Raw genomic sequence first — 21,658 nt, forward strand, 5'->3', positions numbered from 1 at the left:
TCATCATTAAATACTATTACATGTAACAACACGAATTGCTCCGTTTACTTATGGTACTATACTTCTTGGTACACTTGTAGATGTATGTAAATAAAACACTCAAGAAACTGATGCTGCAGTAAACATGCATACAATGTAATAATTATAAGGTGAAGGTTGGGGTGGATGGCGGAAAGCTGATGTAAAATTCGTCTGCACGCTCTGATAGTTTCTTAAAACAGTGCGGGGTGACGCTGACCTTTGTATGGTCTAGACTTTTTACTTATAATCCTGTAAATGTCACACAATCTGTAGTCTAGACATATTACTTTTAATCCTGTGAATGTCACACAATCTGTAGTCTATACGTTTTACTTATAATCCTGTGAATGTCACACAATCTGTAGTCTAGACATATTACATATAATCCTGTGAATATCACAAAATCTGTAGTTTAAACATTTTACTTATAATCCTGTGAATGTCACACATCGTTAGTTGATTTGTAATCGTGATAAGTTTCCTTTGTTTCTGATTTCCGTGTCATTGTCATGGTAACTCGATATACTAGTTGTTTGGTTACAGGTGTCACATACTGCTGTACTGTAATAGTTTGACATAAAACCCAAACTTTGCCCACAGCACATCCTCCCTGTCTATACCTACAGCCCATGTATAGACTGTGTCTGTGTGTATGACCCTGAGGAACTCACCACCTCCACTGATGAGAAGGACCCTGTTGTTGTCACAGTCCCCTATGATCAAGTTCCCCACACTGTCATACACCACATCACGGGGGGTAAACGGTCCATCTCCTGTTTGTGGTGTATGTGTATATGTACTGGGGATGTCACCTCTATATTCAAACAGTTCTTTGAAATCAGTGTCCATCACAACAACATGTTGGTTTCCATAACCACCATCGCTTTCACTGTAATCAGCGACTGCCACATTATGAGTGACAGGACATTCAGAGATCCTGTCTGGTGTACACACTAATGGTTTCCCAGTCCCTTTAGCCATAGAAGTACACACCATTTTACCATCTGTGGTAAATTTAGAGATGTGTCTGTACATCCCTACAATGACATAGTTACTGGCTGTAATACATATACACTCGGGTTTCTTCTTGGTACTGAATCTGTGTGTCAGTCGCCCTGATACCAGCTCCATGATGTTTTTGTCATCATCACAGACCCACAGTGTGTGTGTGGAGGGTGACAGACTGATGGCATTGATCAGGACATTGTGTGTGACCTCGTGTATTACTTTACCCTTCCTGTCAAGGAGAGTTAATTTGTTTCTGTACTGGGTCCACACCTGACCATCAGTGGTGGGACACATAGACCTAATGTTACATGGAGACTCCCACTCCTCCACTACCTTGGTCTGTGGCAGTAGTTTGTATGTTTTCACTGCTGTCTCCACTTTTGCTTCTGACCGCTGTTGTGTTGTAGAGGGTTGTCCCAGATAATCAGATGTAGAGACTGACTGATCCTGGTCAGTTAAAGTTTGACCTTGACCTGACGTGGTAACTTTTACCAAGGCTTTTTTCAACTGATCTTGAGGATTTTCATTTGGAGTGAAGTTGGCAGAACCCAGGACAGGTTTTAAAGGGAGACTGTATATAGGAGAATGGATCTCACAATATGTATCATAAATCTGTATGTGTGAACCACGCTGGAGAGCTGCTTTACATTCTTGAATTTGTTGTTTGAGTTGCTTCTCGTACATCTCCAGGTCCTGTTTGTATTTCTTTATCAGCTTGGTATTATCCTCTTCCATTTTGTGGTAAAGAGAAAGTGTCTGTTGTGTAAGCATGTCCAGCTCTTGTTTTAATTTATCTGTTTGCATTTTTAACTTTTGTGACAGCTTCTCAAAAGTACTGGTGTTGTCTTTAAGGAGCTTATCAGTAGTGGTGATATATTTCCAGATTTGCACAAGGTCATTTTTTTCTGTTCTGTCTATAAAGTTTTTAATGTCTGGTTCTTTCTTAGGAGTGATTTCACTTAGCTCACAAAGTGGATGGGTTTTGTGAATAGAAGAAAGGCATTTTGGACAAACCAGTTCCTGACATCTTTCACAATAGAATTCTAGCTGTCTCCCCTTGTGGTGAATACATGTCGTTTGACCTTTAATACGGAGAGGTATTTGGCTTATAGGGGTTACCATTTTGATAAAAAGCTAAATTATTTGTTGAAAACTTGAAGAAGTTTGTTGTTCTTGTATAAATATATATTGTTATCGGTAAACACTCACATATAAGAGTTTGTTTTGTAAAGAAATGGAAACTTTACCATATAGTCTTGTGAAAAATAATATGAAATAACTACCTCACGATCACTGATGTCACAGGGTTACTGTGATGATGAATTCAAGTTTTCCATTCCACACTTCTCAATGTTCACTTGCATTGTCAATAGTTATCCAACCCTGGGATTCACAATCACATGATGACATGTAGCTTTGTTGATAAATCTGTCACTTTCCTGCCGACATTGTAAAAACTTGGAAGTCATATGTTTGGCTAAAATCTGACTGGTAAGTAATATCAACAAATGTCTGCTCTGTGTACACACATCCATGGTAATGGGTAGATTCACCTGTTTAGACCTGCAGGTGTGCAGACTAAAAAACTTCCCTGTTGAGCGTGGTTACCGACAGACAAACTGATAATAAATCAATAGCCGGTGTTCTAGGTCAGTGTAGGTTGTGTTGATAAACCGTAGCATTTACATACCTGGGGAATATTGTCTAAAATGTATATGTATTCAGTAATGTGATACCTGTGCCTAAGGTAAATATACCTGTGTATTGGGTAATAAGACATACCTGTATATATATATATATATATTGTAGGTATATAGGTCTCATAAGTAATAACGACAGTATGATCCAATATTGGCACTGGATCCAAACAAATGTTGGTTGGATGCGTATTACTTAAATAGATACATGGGCAAAGAAGTAATAATGACAGTGCTGACAAAGAAATGTGTCAAATTGTCTAAAATGTATATGTATTCAGTACTGTGAGGTAGATATACCTGTGTATTGGGTAATAAGACATACCTGGTATATGGGGTGTTCTCAGTTCCCCCACTTTTTATAGAACAAAGAAGAGTGTTGATATAGGAAGACAATGGCAAACCAATTATAGTCTGTTTCATACTTACTCCACAGGTAACTTACCTGTTTTTAAAGTTACATGTCTGACTTTTAGTTTTTCTCTGTATGTGCTTTGTTAGGTTAAGTTTTAATATTTTTTTAGGGGTATGAAATTGATCAAACTAAATAATAAACACTTATGAATACAGGAAACAATATTTATTAATGAGTTATTAATTTCTACCAGCGATAATGCACAGAATAGATATCAAACAAATTGAATATGAATTTTTGAACTGCTGAGATATTAGGTATTGTTAATATAATACTGTAAATATAGCCATATTCATTAAATCTATGAAAGTAATGGGGTTTTCCTAACTAAAAATCCTCCTGTGGCTGTTTGGGAAAGCGCTCAAAATAATGAAAAACATAACGTTTCTGAGAAAGGTGCTTCTTGGGTTAAAACAGATTGTATTTCCATACTAGTGTATATCCGATGTAGCCGATTGTGTAACACAGTGTACATTTGACCAGAGCAAGTGAACGATGCAAGATCGAATCCATGTTCAAATTCACTATTTAGCTCTTCTGGTCCAAAGGACCATGGTGAGCTTATGCCATACCGCAGCGTCCGTCGTCCGTCCGTCCGTCCGTCCGTCGTCCGTCCATCAACTTTTCCTTTAAAACGCTACTCGTCTTGAACGGCCAAGGAGAGTTTGACTAAATTTGGTCTGGAGCATCCATAGGCCAAGGGGACTCAATTTTGTATAAACGGTGGGTGGGGCCCTCCTCGAGGCAGAGAGGAGGGGCCCAATAGGGGAAATAGAGGTAAAACGTTTAAAATCCTTCTTCTACCGTAGGGATTAAGGGATTTTTACCTCACCTGCCCGAAGGGCAAGTGAGCTTATGCCATGGCGCGGTGTCCGGTGGCCGTCAAATTTTCCTAAAAATCGCTACTTGTCATAAACGGCTGAGCAGATTTTGACTAAATTTGGTCAGAAGCATCTTTAGGGGAAGGGAAACAAATTTTGTATAAATGGTGGGTCTGGTCCCCCTGGGGGCTGATGGGCGGGGCCCAATAAGAGAAATATAGCAAATTCTTTTAAATCCTTCCTCTTCTGTAGGAATGAGTTGCTTTTGATTTGTATGATGGTCCAATTAAACCAAATACCCTGGTAATAAAAAAAAGACTGTACAAACTTTGAATCAGATTTTTGTTTTGTATTTGCAGGAGATCTGTGAGTGATGTTTCTGGTGATGGAAGTCACATTGATGACATTTTGGACGAAATCTCCACACAGTTCCAGAAAATAGACGCTAGTATGGGAACTGTGAGCGATGGTTATCTCAAATAGAGAGTTGATCAACAGTTATCTCAGAGAGAGAGAAACTTTTATCTAAAATAGAGAGTTGATCAGCAGTTACCTCAGAGAGAGAGTTGATCAACAGTTATCTAAAAAACAGTTTTGATCAACAGTTACCTCAGAGAGAGGGAGAGAGAGAGAGTTGATCAACAGTTATCTCAAACAAGATTAACTTTGTGTTTATGGTGCATTTGAAGAATGGTGCTGCTGAGATTCAGTCATATCATTAACATTAATCTGTGATTCTGCTTAAATTGGTTGTTGTGGACAACAAGTCGTTCATTTCTGTATGATCATGTCAATACATAGAATTCTATCTATCTGGACACTTATGTTACACAGAATTCCCCAGCAGTACGGTGGGACCTTATCTATCTGGACACTTATGTTAACCCAGTAGACTTTCCAAATGGTATATACAGCCTGACATTCTGCTACCACTAGCCCTCCAACACTGGGTCGCGGGTTCGGGGCCCACATGGGCCAGTCGTTAGGTTACTTGTCATAGGTTTGTGGTTTTCCCCCGGGAACTCTGGCTTTCCTCCTCCGCCAAAATCTGGCACGTCCTTAAATGACCATAGATGTTAATAGGAGGTAAAACACAAACAAACCAAATATACAGTAAATGAATTTGTTAGTGACAGTAACTGTTTCATTCAATATCTAGAATCTATAATCTGGAAAATTTGTTTTTACAAACTTTTAATCAGGAACCATATTGTTCAGGGTGATGAGGTTGTTCTGTGTAACTGGCTACCCAAGTTGTTTTTGTCTGTGAGATGTAAGTTGACATAAGTTAAATTTTTGTAGTGAGTAATTAGACATAGGCATTCTTATATATTTTAATAGAAATGTTTTTTTTAAAAAGAAAAACGTATAAAGTTCATTCACAGATGTGTTATTTTGAAACCTACCATGTAAGCTATAATGGACATTTTTATTTATCAGTAACAGCAATTTTAATTCCCTTAAAATATGATATGTTCAGGGGTAAAAAATGAGACTTCTAAAGTTTAATGTTATTGTTTAAAGTTTGCTGTAAACAACACCAGGGCTGGGTTTTTCAAGGTATGATTATCTTAACAAGTTCTAAATGCAAATTTTTCACATGTAATTTTTAAAAAGCATAAAAAAACGTTTTTTTTGTGTTTCTAGTCACCAGAGAGTCCTTCTGAATCCTTCTATATACAATATTAGTTAGAATTTCAGTCGAGGCAGTAGTTGAGTGGTTAAGGTGTATGATTGTTCAAGGTTTGGGGCAGTCACCAGGTACTGGCTGCAGGTAATCGGCTATCCTCCCCCACCATAACCTGGGCCCATCCTTAAACGACCATAGCTGTTAATAGGATATCAAGCACATACAAACTAAACACATTTTAGTCATTTAAAAAAATATTTTTGATTAATGCATTCACTTTGGGTTAAGATGACCAAGCCTTGAGTAAGGCCCAGATAACTAGATATGTACACTATGTACACTGTCACCTTCATCAGACAAATGACCAATGAAGAGAGTCTTTGAACCCCCTCTTCTCGATTTAGAAGACTCTCGCACATCTATGACTATGACCAAGTGTTAACAAACCGTAGCTGAATTGAGTCATTTCGGTACATATATAACAACTGTTGTACATACGTTTCCAGCGTAGCCGAAAATGACATCGATTGTATAGACAACTCGTACACATTTTACACCTTTGTGTGCATACGCTTCATTGGTCATTTGTCTGATGTAGGTGACAGTGTACATATCGTACTAGTCATCGAAACGTCACATAGAAATTTGTATTGGTTGTGTAAAAAGAACACCTCATAATCCATACTTACCAACCCGAAGAAAATGTTAAGAAAGAGATCTGTACACTTTTTATGTACATTGTTAGTAATATATGCCTTCATACAAAGCCTTTATTTCAATTATTTTTTTTCATTTTATAGACGCAAAAGTTTGTACATTAGTTTTATATGTTTACCTTTGCTGAGGAGTAAAACTTACATGGAGTCTTCAGACTTCAGTTATGCAGCTTGATTTAGAGTAAGACAAAGGTGTATTTTTTTTTGTTTTTGTGCTGGAGTTTTCAGTTAATTGAACCGCACACTATTGACATATGTTCTGATTATTGATATATTCCTACCTTTCTATTGCTATACAATGAGTCTTTGTAATCAGATCTTTGTTCACAGATGTATTCATATAAATTAACCTCTTTCTTTTCCCATTAATTGACTATATGGTTTAATTGGAATATGTTTTAAGTATGTGTCTTTTTAATAACATGTTGGGTTTTTGTACACGGCTGTAAATATAAGTCTGATGTTAATGTTAACATGTGTTGAAGTTGTTTATGCTTCATGTTTAATGGTTGTGGATGAAGTGGTGATACCCAGGCCTAATGGTCAAATATTGTTATATTTTCTAGCTCATTCATCAAGACACATGTAATATACACAAGACACATGTAGTATACACAAAACACATGTAATATACACAAAACACGTGTAATATACACAAAGCACGTGTAATATACACAAAGCACGTGTAATATACACAAGACACATGTAATATACACAAAGCACGTGTAATATACACAAGACACATGTAATATACACAAGACACATGTAATATACACAAGACACATGTTATATACACAAGACACATGTAATATACACAATACAAATGTTATATACACAAGACACATGTAATATACACAAGACACATGTAATATACACAAGACACATGTTATATACACAAGCCATATGTTTTATACACAAGACACATGTAATATACACAATACAAATCTTATATACACAAGACACATGTAATATACACAATACAAATGTATTATACTCAAGACACATATATTTTTGCAAAACACAAACAGAAGACACATGTTATATACACAACATCAAGAAACCTTTAAATATTAGACTATACAATGAGACAAGACACATGTAATAAACACAAAGCAAATGTACTATACACCAGACATGTGTAATACACCTTAAAACAAGACTTGAATTATACGGGTACACACGAACAAGACATGAGCAATAAACAGTATACACATGTAATAATCTAACAACAAGACAGGGTGACGACCCACCTAGTGGGCCGAAACATGTAAACACTGGATTAAACTTGCTGATATCCCAGTTGATGTTGTCATCTCTTCTCATTATTGATAACATGACGTGGAATATACACAAGAACAAGACACATAATTTCATTCACCGGGCTAGTGTATATAATTATTTTCACCCTGTTTTGTATGTTGAATTGTAATAATGTGTATATGGTGTGTATTGTTGTTCACTGTGACTACCTTAATATGCCAGATTATTTAACCAGGTGATGTGTATATTTTACTATATAGTGTATATATATTCTTGAAAATGTGCACCAAAGTTTAAATTTGCCACCCTTCATAATGAGTACAAAAGGTATAAGTATAACACAGTTTACAATAAATATGTAGTATTTCGAATGTGAAGGTTGAAATTTGATGGGCGAGTAAATATTTTACTGGTGAAGGCTGAATATTACCCTGGGCAGTATTTGGCGCTATACAGGGGTATGTTTCACAGTTAACCTCTTGAAATCAGGAAATAATTTACTTTTCTGATATTTGAAACATTATATTCTATAGTATGAAATATCATTTCCTGAATATGTGCATCTAAAAAGTGAGCTTTGCGCTAAATTAGAATTAACTTTTGTAAAGATTCCCAATACTATAGTATATTGGTTCAACCATTTTTTGATCTGAACATAAATTTGGCAGATGAATAGGTTACTTTATTTTCACCCCAAGCTCAGACAATATCTTTTCCTGGAGCTCAGTTAAGATCCCTGACCAGCCATATACTGTCAACTATAAGTGCCTCCCTGCACATCCTATATTCATATTCTTTGAAGTATCCCTTTAACAACTTTATTCTGATGATTTAAAATATTCATCAAAATTGTTATAAATTTCCGAGCTATGTTTTTGTTGACGTATCTTGTTGTTATTGTTCTTGTGTCTGTCGTGCTTATATATCAAGATATTTGTTTTCTGTTAATTTATATTACATTTACCATACCATTCTATTTCTGTACCTATGTTTTGATATTGTCCGAGGAAAATAGAGTGTTCACCCTGAAGGGATTTGTTTCCAGAGGTTTTGCAGAGAATTTCTAATCCCCTATATTTTGTCATTGACCAGTTATTACCACCAAACTTTTTAATGAATTTTCATGTTCACATATGACAAACTTTTAAGAAAGTTTTAGAAAATATTCTTTAAAAAATTTGTATCCGATGAAATATTGTGCTCTTATTTTTAGTGGAGATTTTGGTTTTAAATTCTTCATGGCCATTAAATGAGTTCTATCTCTTTAAGTGTCAATTCCTGCCCTCCCCCTCCCTTCAATCCACAAGTAACTACATTACCATTCTGATATCCTGTATTGTGCACTAGTGTTGATATAATTTGTTGCCATAATTCCATATTAGAGAACAATATACCTCCCATAAATTGTGTATTTATATATATTCATCAGTAAGTACCTGTGGTGTCTGAAAATGATATAACTTAATTATCATTGATTTATCCTGTGTTTGAACATTTTCTTTCTGAAAAATTGAAAGCTTTACTAAAAACTACATTAATTTGAATAAGCGCGGACTTAGGTAGGGTTTAGGGTTAGGATGAATCTGACGCCGTGGAATTAGTTATTATTTCTGCATTATGCAATATGAGATCTGTTACCAAATGCAAACCATAGGCACCTCGTTATATCATATAAAATATACTACAATGTAGTGTACTTAATACAAAATACATTACGCGTAAGTAATTTTTCATTGCTATAGATACTTTCATGCTCAAAGACGTTCTAGGTCTTCTTTTTAGAGTGGAAACATGAATGGTGTAGTTTTTTTCGTCACTCTCGGCTCAAATTATATGACTTTGGCACATTACATGTACTAACAGTGTCGACCTTTCATTCCTTATAAAAATCCAACATACCCGGTATGCATTTTCTGTATATTTGTATATTGATACATTTTACAAAAATTACCTACATGTACATATATCTTTAAATGTAATCTACTGCAAAGCCTGGAAAATAACAGCTTTGTCGTCAACTATTATAACTAGGACGTAAGAATGAAGTTTACCAGACATTATAGAAAAATGTAATATATATACCCTCCTACACTAAATATAATACTATTTATGTATACCGTCTCACATTACATTATGTATTTATAGCACAGAACTGATCTCAATCTGGTAGGATGCAGTGTAATAAATTATAATGGTGACTAAGACTATGTGTAAATATAGTTAAACTGATGTCAAAATAAAGTCCTGCCATGTACACTGTACCATTCATTCATTGTTATTTTTTCTGAGCTTAAAAAGCCGAGTGTTTTAGTGAAAAGCTTATGCAGTGCCATACAAAAAGTATCGCTTGTTGAGACAGACATATGGAAACTCACCATCAGACACTTTTACTTTGTACATCCATCAGAATCCTCCGATTGCTGCTATTTCAAACACCTCAGACTTTTAAGGGGTCAGTACATGACCGATAACGATGAAAGACATATTTCCTAGTAAATTGATGGTAGGATGCTCACCCGTTGACAGTCATTTCTCAGTATGGTGATCCTTCTGATTGGTGCTATTGGTCAAAATAGAAAGCCAATGATACCAACTTCTTTATAATGCCATGGCGCAGCGTCCAAGGTCGGTCGTCCGTCTGTCTGTCATCAACTTTTCCTTTAAACAACTTCTTCTGAAGAACCAAGAGGCATAGAATCATATTTGGCTGGTAACTTCCTCGGGTGGAGCCCCAACAGAAGTTGCAAACAAAGATAACCTTGATTTACGTTCAAGGTCACAGTGGTCGAAAACTTCAAAAGACTTCTTCTGAAGAACTGAAATGCCTTGAATCATGATATTAGGCTGGTAACTTCCTTGGCTGGAGCCTACTTTCAAGGTCACAGAGGTCAAAATCTTCATGACTTCTTCTGAAAACTAAAACAGTTTTGGCTGAAAGATTCTTGATATACTCACTCACTGTGCCCGACAAATTTTTGAACAAAAATAACCTTGACCCACTTCAATGGTGACAGATGTCAAATATTTCAAAAACGTCAAACAACTTCTTTTAACCCTAGAATCATGACATTTGGCTGGTAGCTTCCTGGGTTTGAGCCTAACAAAGTTTGTGAATAAAAAAAACTTTGACTTTCTCTACTTTTAAGGTGAAAGGGAAAAAAATCTAAACTTTCAAACAAATTATTCCGAAATGCCTAAACTCATAATATTTGGCTGTAATCCCCTTGATATAAAGCCAGAAATTGTTTTGGGAACAAAAATTACTTTACCTATTTTTCAAAGTACGGGAGGAATCTTTTTTAAAATGTATGCTTCCCTGAGTCTTCAGTTATGCCTTGTTCAATTTTGGATATAATCACAAGATCAATATCGCTGTTAGGCGGCCATCTTGAAATATTGCGATCACTTTTTCTGAGGAAGTACTGGGTGGATCTGTCGCCAATTTTCGATCTATGCTCCTCTTGTGTCCTTGTTCATTCTACAAATACGTCGAGTATCAATATCATGATCAATTAGTTGCTTAAATTTGATTTTGAGCAAAATATGAAATTCAATATCGCCACAAGTGTCCAGCATGCATTTTTCTCCAGTATTTCTGTGCGATATCACGAAAAAAAGACATTTTAATTTTCATAAAACTAACAACAAATACTTATCTACCACTTACCTGGCAGGCTTAGTTGTTTTTTGAAGGGATCTGAAAATGTTAACACCCAAAGTGGTTTCTAGCTGAAGCATGTCATCATTTTTCAGGAAGAACTCGAGGATAGTGGATGTGACTAAGTGAAGTTAATCCAGTGCATACCAGGTATGTACTGTAGTTATGCCTAACCATTTTATGTTGTATGAGCAGTCCTGTATCATTTCCACAAATTCCCACTATATACTGGCCTGGATGATGGTGCACTATAAGCATATACATTTGTATGATTAACAGGGGTCAATAGTGTACAAAAGGTACATTTAGTCATTCTCAAAAAGAGAAAAAAATAATACACTAATAAAATAACAAACACATAACAAATCAAACACTGTTTTTTTTAATAAAATAAACCAAGCAGAAATTTATTCATTGCTTGAAAACCATCTTAACAAATCACATTTCAATAATCTAAATAGATATATTGATTACTCATTAGAACCAATACATCACCAGCGATACAAACCCCTCACATACACATGTCTGGCATATAGAAATTGAACATAACAACACTGTGATCAAGTCCTATTTCATAAACATATTTTAAGCAAGTGACCTTAACCTTGAACTGATAATAATTGACAACAATATACCATATAAGAGTCCATAAAAGCATGAATGACCCCACATAAATATGTCAAAATAAATATGTATGTTTAAGGTAAACACGATTGAAAAAACCCAGGGTAAGTCGGTCAGGATATATTTTCAATTTAACTTTTTATTTTTTTAAATTGAAGGGTGGGGGCTTATTTTAGAAATTACAGAAATGACCAAGCATATTTTTAGGTCTTTAAAATCACAACATTGGATTTAAGTTTGGTTTTGATAGCTGCCTATTGAGTAGAGAGCCCAGAGGTATATATATATTGTTTGTTTGTCCATCAATTTGTTTGCATCTAGTGGACACGTTATCCCACTGGATGGAGTGCGTTTAAAAAGTTTGGGTCGGCGAGAAAAACAAGGGTCAGTCAGGGTACCTGAAAATACAGTTTTGTTTGGCCTATGGTCTACAGAATAGATCACATGTGTTTACATTGAATAAAGAATAAAAACATACATAGGAACATACATGGTGTGGTTTTATACAACGATCCTAAACCTGCAAGGATGATTTTATTTGTCCATATAAAACCTACACAAGGAAGATTTCACAACCAGTTATGATCTACTGTCCAGCAGTAGTTCTTGTTGTATAAAATATTTCAAACTATAACATAAAGTACAAAAATATAAAAGCCATTTTTGACATGCAAAACTCAAGGTGAACACACACATTTTAAACATGTACATATTGTAGCAAATAAAATATGAGAAGCACCATATTCATACTGAAGTCTGATTGGAACGTGCTGTCACACGTTTCAGTCTTTCATGGCAGTCATAAGTCTCCATTCATCCATGGGACAAGTTTGGCTACAATTCGTTTCAGTATTTATAGTATATCACATAATGTTACTCATAAATGTAACTAGGACAGTATCAATGTGTCATTGGACAGACCGTTACAGCACTAAGTGTTCCCATCCCTTGATATAAGGGTCACTAAACTGTTATATCACTGACTGTTCTGACACTTTGATAAAGTCACTGGACTGTAACAGCACCTCTGTTCCCATCCTCTGATAAGGCTCATTGGACTGTAACAGCACCTCTGTTCCCATCCTCTGATAAGGCTCATTGGACTGTTACAGCACCTCTGTTCCCATGCTCTGATAAGGCTCATTGGACTGTTACAGCACCTGTTCCCATCCTCTGATAAGGCTCATTGGACTGTAACAGCACCTCTGTTCCCATCCTCTGATAAGGCTCATTGGACTGTTACAGCACCTCTGTTCCCATGCTCTGATAAGGCTCATTGGACTGTTACAGCACCTGTTCCCATCCTCTGATAAGGCTCATTGGACTGTAACAGCACCTCTGTTCCCATGCTCTGATAAGGCTCATTGGACTGTTACAGCACCTCTGTTCCCATGCTCTGATAAGGCTCATTGGACTGTTACAGCACCTCTGTTCCCATCCTCTGATAAGGCTCATTGGACTGTTACAGCACCTCTGTTCCCATGCTCTGATAAGGCTCATTGGACTGTTACAGCACCTCTGTTCCCATGCTCTAATAAGGCTCATTGGACTGTAACAGCACCTCTGTTCCCATGCTCTGATAAGGCTCATTGGACTGTAACAGCACCTCTGTTCCCATCCTCTGATAAGGCTCATTGGACTGTTACAGCACCTGTTCCCATCCTCTGATAAGGCTCATTGGACTGTTACAGCACCTCTGTTCCCATGCTCTGATAAGGCTCATTGGACCGTTACAGCACCTCTGTTCCCATCTTCTGATAAGGCTCATTGGACTGTAACAGCACCTCTGTTACCATCCTCTGATAATCCCATCCTCTGATAAGGCTCATTGGACTGTAACAGCACCTCTGTTCCTATCCTCTGATAAGGCCATTGTACCAGTTTGTTCCTGACTCTTTCACTGGACAGTTATAGCATTGAAAATGTTCCTCAAACTTTGACACACAGCCTGGGCTTGATCCTATAAATAAAAACACACAATGTATGAGTAAGAACATGACTTATGCTGTGTAATCACATCAGTCGCAAAATAAACACTATCTAGATAGTGGCACAGCAGGATTAATGGTCACTGGATAAATAAGGCTCGATTGCACAGCTGAACCTAATTCAATACCGTAACTGTTGGAATCATAGTAACAGCTTAAGAGTGAACATGACAAAATATGGATTGTGTGAAAAATGAAATAAATTCTTACAAAGACAAACCATTATTTCAATTTCAAGTTTTTCTAACAACTTTGAAAATCCTTTAACTTCACAAACCTCTTGGATACTGGAAGCCATAACAATGGTATTAAAGTATTATTTCAATTTAACTCATTCACCCCTGAAATTTCATAACGAACTATTCCTACTTTCAAATTGGAAGAGTTCAAATGTGTCTTCAGGGATGAATGAGTTAAAGTCATTGTAGTAACTTTGAACTTAATTTGTGGTAGAATTTTACTTGACAAACCTCGTTTGGACACTGGAAGACATAACACTGGTATATACAGGTATCCTTGGAGTGCTGAAGCTGTCCTATCTTAAAGGCAACGTTTGGTTTACCAAAGCCGTCCTCATAATGCACCACTTGAGCAATAATGTGGAGTGGATGTCTCTGTAGAACCTCCTGTTATTGGACAAATTGGACCATTAGATATATAGTATAGTGTATATACATTTATAGTTGAATATAAGACAAACAGAAAACATAAGTACCATATATACACTGGTTATGTTATTTACCTGTCCATTTATACAGGTAAATCTAACCTGTAAATTACAGACGTACCATGTAACTTTAGTGAGTCATCTACATGTGTAGGTAAATGTAACAGTTAGGGTCATAGGAGTGTATTGATAAATGGAAATAGGAAGTTCATCACTAGTTGAAAATCCAATGTAGGGAGACAGTATCACAATTTCCGCATATTCTAATGTTTATAATATCAAACTGATAAATATTGTATGTTTATTTTGACAGAACAGTGTATTCTCTCAATATTTAAGTATTTCAAAGCAATCCAGGCCTTAATTCAGTTGTTTTTTTTATCAATGAGTCACATGTGTCCATTTTTTTGTACTTCAGGAAACCGGCTACCTACAATGTATTTCACTACTGTGAAGTTTTTCAAGAAAGATAACTCTTACATGCAATTACTATGTGTATATGGTTTTATTATAAAATGTCAATTTTTAATCGTTTATAGATAATTAATTTTACACAATTTCAGCATTTATTAAATTGATATACATTAATGCAATACTAATATATGTCAATATCTTTTTTATTGACATTATTTTGCAAAAAACTGTGTCTTTCATTTTTCTTCTTCTTTATTCACTCCTTTTTACATAAATTTCCATTTAAAATCCTTAAAATTCAGACAACCTATATTTTTTTGGGGCAGAAAATTTTCTTTATTTCAAAGCAATATAACTACAAAATTTGAAGAAATTCTTCTGAGAAATGGTGACACAATCCTATTACCTTAACAGGAATAACAAGTATTGGACAATCTGGCTATGTTATTTATGCAGGAATGTTTCAGCAGATGGTTTTGTGGTCCCACAACATGCACTGCTATTGCTGATGATCGTCACAGATTATAAGTGCTAATGTTAATGACTATAAAAGTTTTGTTACCAGTCTGATGATCTATCTAAAACATATCACAATGGTTACCTGATACAACTGGTGACACAGAAGTTCCTCAAGAAGTGATGGTTGGTTATCATGTTCATCTAACTTGAGTCGGTTATTTTTCAAATTTTATAAAGACACAAAAGGTTTACCTGTTTCCTGTTTCTGATAGGGGAAACAAATTGCCGTAAACTATGGTTCACAATGGAAGAAGACATCGCAAAGCATTGTTATTTGTCTTCTTAGTATGAAGATTGAATAAAACAAATATGTCCAGTGTGTTATACCCACCAGTGGTTCCTAGCAAGTTTATCTAATGAATAAATAGTGAGGAAAGCTATTGTAGTTGTTGGAGAAATAATCATCTGGTTTTTTTTTATGAAATAGGTTGAGTCCTTGTACATTGTCATATCTCTAGGTTTTTTTTTTAACTTGCATTCACCAGTACAGCATGACAGTATTCAGTTACTGAGTTTTTCTTACAGATGTACTACCAAGCACAGTCAATGCAGTCCTTACCTTCTTTGTGGAGTCCAACACCTTAAGACCATGTCTGGAAATGGTGATATTAACTTTGTCTTCATCTCTTGGCGTTAATGGAAGCTTACCATCAATCTTCAAGTAACAATTAATACAGGTTTCTTTTTGCACATAAAAGTATGAAGCATTTTTATTCATTGAGAAATCAATTTTGTTTGCATGCATTTTTTTTTTAACAAAGACAATAGTTTGTTAAACACAAACAAATTTCTTTACCATATATACATGTATATATGGAAATACATACCTGGCGGATAATTTTTTCTTTACACATTTAGAAAAATATTTTACTTCTACGAATCATTTACCTGAACACCAATATTGGTATTTAGCTCAATTTACATGATCTTAAGTCATTGTTTGTATGTCTTTTGCTTCCCACACAAAAAGGGATAAAGTTCTTTTTAATGTTTCTGTTCATAATGGAAATGTTACAACACATGATATCATAATATTACAATTTTTTCACTCAGGTTGTCAGTTTTTACCTGCGCTTCCTCCACCTGGTCAACCAACTGGGCCTCTTTGTCTCGCTTTCGTGATGTGACCATGTTGATGTCTTGCACAGCTCCAAGAAAAAATACCTCAAAATTGGTCTCTTGATTTAGTCCATCTAGAATAATTTCTGGACTTGACCCACCCTGAAAAAATAAATATGTACAACAAAACCAAGATTTAGTCTTACTTGCCAACTTATTGAAATTTCCCAGGGGGAGATTCTGCTTTCTCAATATTAAAACATAAATAAAATGTGTGTATATATATACCCCCTATTGACAAAATAACCCTTCAAAATGAAATATTTTGAGTTTTTCTTTTCAAATGAAATCGTTAGATATTGGAATAAAGGAATACAGCAAACTCACTGGTTGAAACTACTAAATTTAAGGTTCAAAATTGTGAGTCTCCCTCCTAAATAGGGAGAGTTGGCAAGTATGATTTAATGCCTCTGATTTTGTCTACCACTTCCATAACTGCCAGCATTTCTTAATTATTCCTTTAACCCAATTTAGTTGTCCAAATTCCACTTGACAAATGCAGACAATTAAATATACAGAGGTTTAACTGTAGGTCTACAAAACATAAAAAATACAATTGAAAGAATGATAATATTAAAGCTTTTTGAAGTTTTCACCCCCAAAACATCAATATTTACAACCTACACCTCATGTTGGGTGCAAAATGTGACAAAAGACAAAATGCATGGCCAGTCCCAGGTTCGAATCCCACACTAGCCGAGCATTTTTCTCTTCTCCTGTTACATTTGGTGCCAATCTGGGGCATGGGTTGTTAAGATTTGTCTGCAGGGACCAAGACTTAGAAATGGAGGGAGGAGTGTAACATAATTAGACTGGGTTGATCGTAAGCATCCAGGTAGCTCAATTCGCTAGATTATACTCTTTCTACATTTTGATCAGAGGGTCTTGAGTTTTAATCTTCTCTTTTCCTGTTACATTATCATGTAAATAATTTTGAACACTGATTATCGGTAACAATGTATATATTCATTTTTTATTTATTTTTTTATCTCTAATGAATATTCAACTTATTATGTGTTTACAAACATAATTTAAAAAATGTCTTGAATTTAACTGTTCATTGGGAATGTTCTGCTGAGGCTTCTTCAATATTACTTGTACTTTTAACTTTATTATAAAATTCACTTATTAATAAGGTCCCTTATATATCATCATTATTACAATCCAAAAGTATAGTAGGTTTACACACAGACGTATAATAATGTATTATACGTCTCAGGCTTACAGCAATGCTTGCAAATTAAAATGTTCAGTGGGATACGCTTGTAATATTTAGAGAAATGTTCAGGAAATGTTCACTGGCCAACTTTTAAATTCTTACCAACTTCCCAGATTCGCGTCCACTTTCACTGTGCTGGGAACTTTTCGATTTCCCCTTTCCTCTGAACATGCTTGTCTATTTCTGCATATTTCTTCAATACTGAATCTCTTCTAAGGTAACGTAACACTACGAGATAAAACAACTTTCTGTTCATGGACAGGAAACGTCTTACTGTAATATAATTTTAGAGTCAATAATATCCGGATGTATGCCAAAATGTCAGATTTCTCCATCGAAACAATTAAAAATCAATCCTTTTAGTTTTGATAATTAGTAAAACAATTTTAGGTAATGAATTTCTATGAAGCGATGCTAAAATTAAGAGGCCAGAATCAGTTCCGGATTGAAAAAATATCATAATTGGTTAAACTATTATAATTCACTTAAGGTTCATGTTACTTTTTAACTGTAAATGGTATTTTATTTAGCATCGTTATGTTTTATTACTTCAAAATGACAAAATGATAGAAAGACCAGACGGATGATTTTTTTTATTATGCTGGTTAAAAATAATTTCCAAGCGGCCATTGACCGCCATTTTCAATATTAGGTTTACTTCCGGTTTCAGGAGACGCAGACAAAACATTAACAAATGCAAAGTCCCAAAGTTTGTCCCAAATAAACCCATTATTTCAGACACAACCGAGTCAACACATTCAAATAAACCATGAGTTGTGAAGAAGAAGTCGTTAAGATCGGGAAAAAGTTGGAAAAGATGATTTCGAACAATAGTACCGTAAGTATTCGTGTGTGTGGTGATGTTTGGATGAAATGAAAGCGTTTTCTTTTGTTCATCTTCCAATAAATACATGTTTCCATAATGCACTTTGTTTAATTATATTCAGTTTAGTGCTTGACAATCTATGAGCGGACATGTAAATGGATAAGTATATGTTGTGTATACTTTGACGAGCTCGTTGATGTTTGCTAAGGCTATTCCGCGACCTTGACCCTAAAATATATACTGCATACAGTAGCGATGGTGCTACTGTATACAGTAGAGCTCTGTGACGTCTATTTGCGGTGTTGTTTGGTTATTAAACAGCCAAAATCTAAAAACTGATGGATATATATGAGGGATGTAAATGATCCCATAGTGTCAATGTTGTCAAATGCTAATAATATTTTCAAGATACATGAAAGGATGAACGAGTTACTTCCCTTACCATATATTTTGTATCATAGTATATGAAAAACAAACAAACATACAGCGTTTGTTAAATGCTTTCCAAAACACGGAGACCTGGAGGGTTCCCAGTTGGAATCCTGGTTTGGCAGTGCATTCCCCCCTCATATCGCACTTGGATGTGCCACTGTGCTCATCATATAAGTCATAGTGCATTGAGTTTATTTAATTTGAAGTAGTACTGTTTTTGGGTTTACAAACATGTACACTTTAAATATTTAACCCTTGCAAAGATGTAAGAGAAGATGAAGCAAAAACAACTTAATTAACAATAAACTCAAAAACATGCATAGAAGTAGCTTTTCCGCATTTACTTTTTTATTGGATTGGAAAACGATAGAAAAGTTGATATAATTTCTATATGCAATATTTTTGCTTAACAAAATTATTTATCATATTGTCATGCATGTCTTCTGGTTTGTCAGACTTCAGTTTTCTTCTGGCGTTGTAAAAGTATTGTTATTTTGTGTCCTTGTTTAATTTTCTGTAAATTTTCTTCTTTATTCCTGGTAAAAGGAAGTGCATCCTATTTAGAAAACCCCCCACATTTTACGGTGAAAAATTAGCAGATACAAACATCAAAATTATTTGTATTTTTTTTCTCCAGACACCCTTCTATCTATTTGGATATCTGTAGCGGTGTCACAGTATATTGGAATGTGTGCTATAAATAGACTGGCACAGAAATTGGTCACGTAATATTGTCCTTCGCCGTGATTTCATTCCACGTTTAAGTTAAAATAAAAAGCCTAAACATTGTTGCTCTACTTTGTTTATTTTGCATATTTTCAACTGGTCACCGGGTGAAACAGAAATTCCCTCTAGATCAGATGAGGCTAATGAGCCTACTTTGACATTATGAAAAAAACACATCTTTTACAATTGTACATACATTTTGTACCAGCAGTGTTCTCCCCAGGCTGTTTTAGCATAATGGTACCGTTACACATGAATTTTGAGCCGTTACACATGCATTTGACCATTACACATTAAGTTATCATGACATGATGACCTCTTCTCCCCTTTATTTTCCAATAAGATTCACACTCATTAGACTAGCTTTTATTGTTCCCTACGACCTACACCCTGATCAACGAACTCTGCCCTGCGGGTAGATTTACCTGTGGGTATGTGAACTACCTATAGGTGTGAAACGTGAACAATAGACCGCAATTACCTGCATGTTTTTCGTTTAATTATAATTACTGATGTCTGTTAATTATCAAAGCTGTGATGGAAGGGTTAAAAAGCAGATGCCATAGCGCATCAAAAATTTCTAGGGTGAACACTGTCCAGTATGAAAATATGTGTTCTACCACAAGCATGCAACAGTAACCAAATTATTATTCAATTTGATAGATACATTTTGTCAGAACAACTACAGTCACTTTATCAATTGATGCACAATTACAACACCTTCCTACTTGTTTTTAGGATCAAGGTTCATCGTCAGATTTGCTGAAAAAGCTGAAAGACTTGAAAATGAATTTAAACGTGTTACAGGTATGTATGAATGAATATTAGATTTTTGTGGTTGAAGGTAATCCAACTACAATCAGCCTATGATCTCTAGTGTCTTTCACTTGTTTTCCTTTTTCTCAGAAATTCCTGGAAATTTTGTAATTGTTGACAGTCTTTTTGTGAATTGATTAAAAAGAACATGGAAGTTACGTTTGTAAACATCTCTATCAAGTTAAAATAAAATCCTTTTTTCTTTTTTAGTAAAGTTCCTTGTTGCTGTTTCAGTTTTTCAGATGGGATCTGGCATTTTGAAAAGTACTGAGTTAATTTATTTATAAATATAAAATGCTAAAGAACTTGGAATGTAAAGTTTTAAACCTTAAATACATCTTTACTAATACTTGTACAGTGTTCAATCTACAATTTATTTTTGTGGGTCCTTTTCAAATGTATTTGTAAAACAATGGGTCACACTGTTAAATCTAAATATTTCAAGAAATTCTAGGAGTATAGGACTTGGGACTAATAAGTAGATTGATCACTGCTCGTACATGTATCATTACTTAAGTAAATCTAACTAGTTATTAGCTCACCTGGCACGAAGTGCCAAGTGAGCTTATGCCGTGGCGCGGCGTCCGTCCATGCTCGTCCGTCAACTTTTCATTTAAACAACTTATTCTGAAGAACGGACAGGCCTAGAGTCATGATACTTGGCTGAAAGCTTCGTTGGTAGGAGCCCTACAAAGTATGAGAACGAAAATGACCTTGACCTGTTTTCAAGGTCACAGGGGTCAAATATGTCAAAAACTTCAAACGACTTCTTCTGAAGAACTAAAAGGTATGGAATCTTCATATTTGGCTGATGGCTTCCTGGGATGGAGCCCAACAAAGTTTGAGAATGAAAATTACCTTGACCTACTTTCAAGGTTACAGGGGTCAAATGTGTCAAACACTTCAAACGACTTCTTCTGAAGAACTGAAAGGTATATAATCTTTATATTTGGCTGGTGGCTTCCTGGGATAGAGCCCAACAAAGTTTGAGAATGAAAATTACCTTGACCTTCTTTCAAGGTCACAGGGGTCAAATGTGTCAAACACTTCAAACGACTTCTTCTGAAGAACTGAAAGGTATA

At 35.3% G+C, this 21,658-nt stretch overlaps 3 protein-coding genes across 4 annotated transcripts in view; 1 reads left to right on the plus strand and 2 right to left on the minus strand.

Moving 5' to 3' along the window:
* Positions 1–567: 567 nt before the first annotated feature.
* On the minus strand, positions 568–1,764 carry LOC110457902. Its single transcript, XM_021509360.1, has one exon. The coding sequence runs from the start codon at positions 1,762–1,764 to the stop codon at positions 568–570; it is 1,197 nt and encodes a 398-aa protein (XP_021365035.1).
* A 9,828-nt stretch (positions 1,765–11,592) lies between these two features.
* On the minus strand, positions 11,593–18,040 carry LOC110457900 (integrin beta-1-binding protein 1-like). The gene is made up of 5 exons (XM_021509356.1): positions 17,879–18,040; positions 16,507–16,659; positions 15,998–16,093; positions 14,309–14,464; positions 11,593–13,810 (listed from the first exon to the last, which is right to left on the minus strand). The coding sequence occupies exons 1-5, from the start codon at positions 17,945–17,947 to the stop codon at positions 13,748–13,750; spliced, it is 537 nt and encodes a 178-aa protein (XP_021365031.1). The 5' UTR covers positions 17,948–18,040; the 3' UTR covers positions 11,593–13,747.
* A 384-nt stretch (positions 18,041–18,424) lies between these two features.
* Positions 18,425–21,658, plus strand: part of LOC110457882 (transcription elongation factor S-II-like) — a 16,678-nt gene continuing 13,444 nt past the window's right edge. For both annotated transcript variants that reach the window (XM_021509334.1, XM_021509335.1), the window contains exons 1-2: positions 18,425–18,614; positions 20,499–20,567. In XM_021509334.1, the coding sequence (XP_021365009.1) occupies positions 18,546–18,614; positions 20,499–20,567 (138 nt within the window). In that variant the 5' untranslated portion in view covers positions 18,425–18,545. The remainder of the gene's footprint in view (positions 18,615–20,498; positions 20,568–21,658) is intronic.

The sequence above is a fragment of the Mizuhopecten yessoensis genome, unplaced genomic scaffold (genome assembly GCF_002113885.1).
Source record: "Mizuhopecten yessoensis strain PY_sf001 unplaced genomic scaffold, ASM211388v2 scaffold9369, whole genome shotgun sequence".
Classification (NCBI taxonomy): domain Eukaryota; kingdom Metazoa; phylum Mollusca; class Bivalvia; order Pectinida; family Pectinidae; genus Mizuhopecten; species Mizuhopecten yessoensis.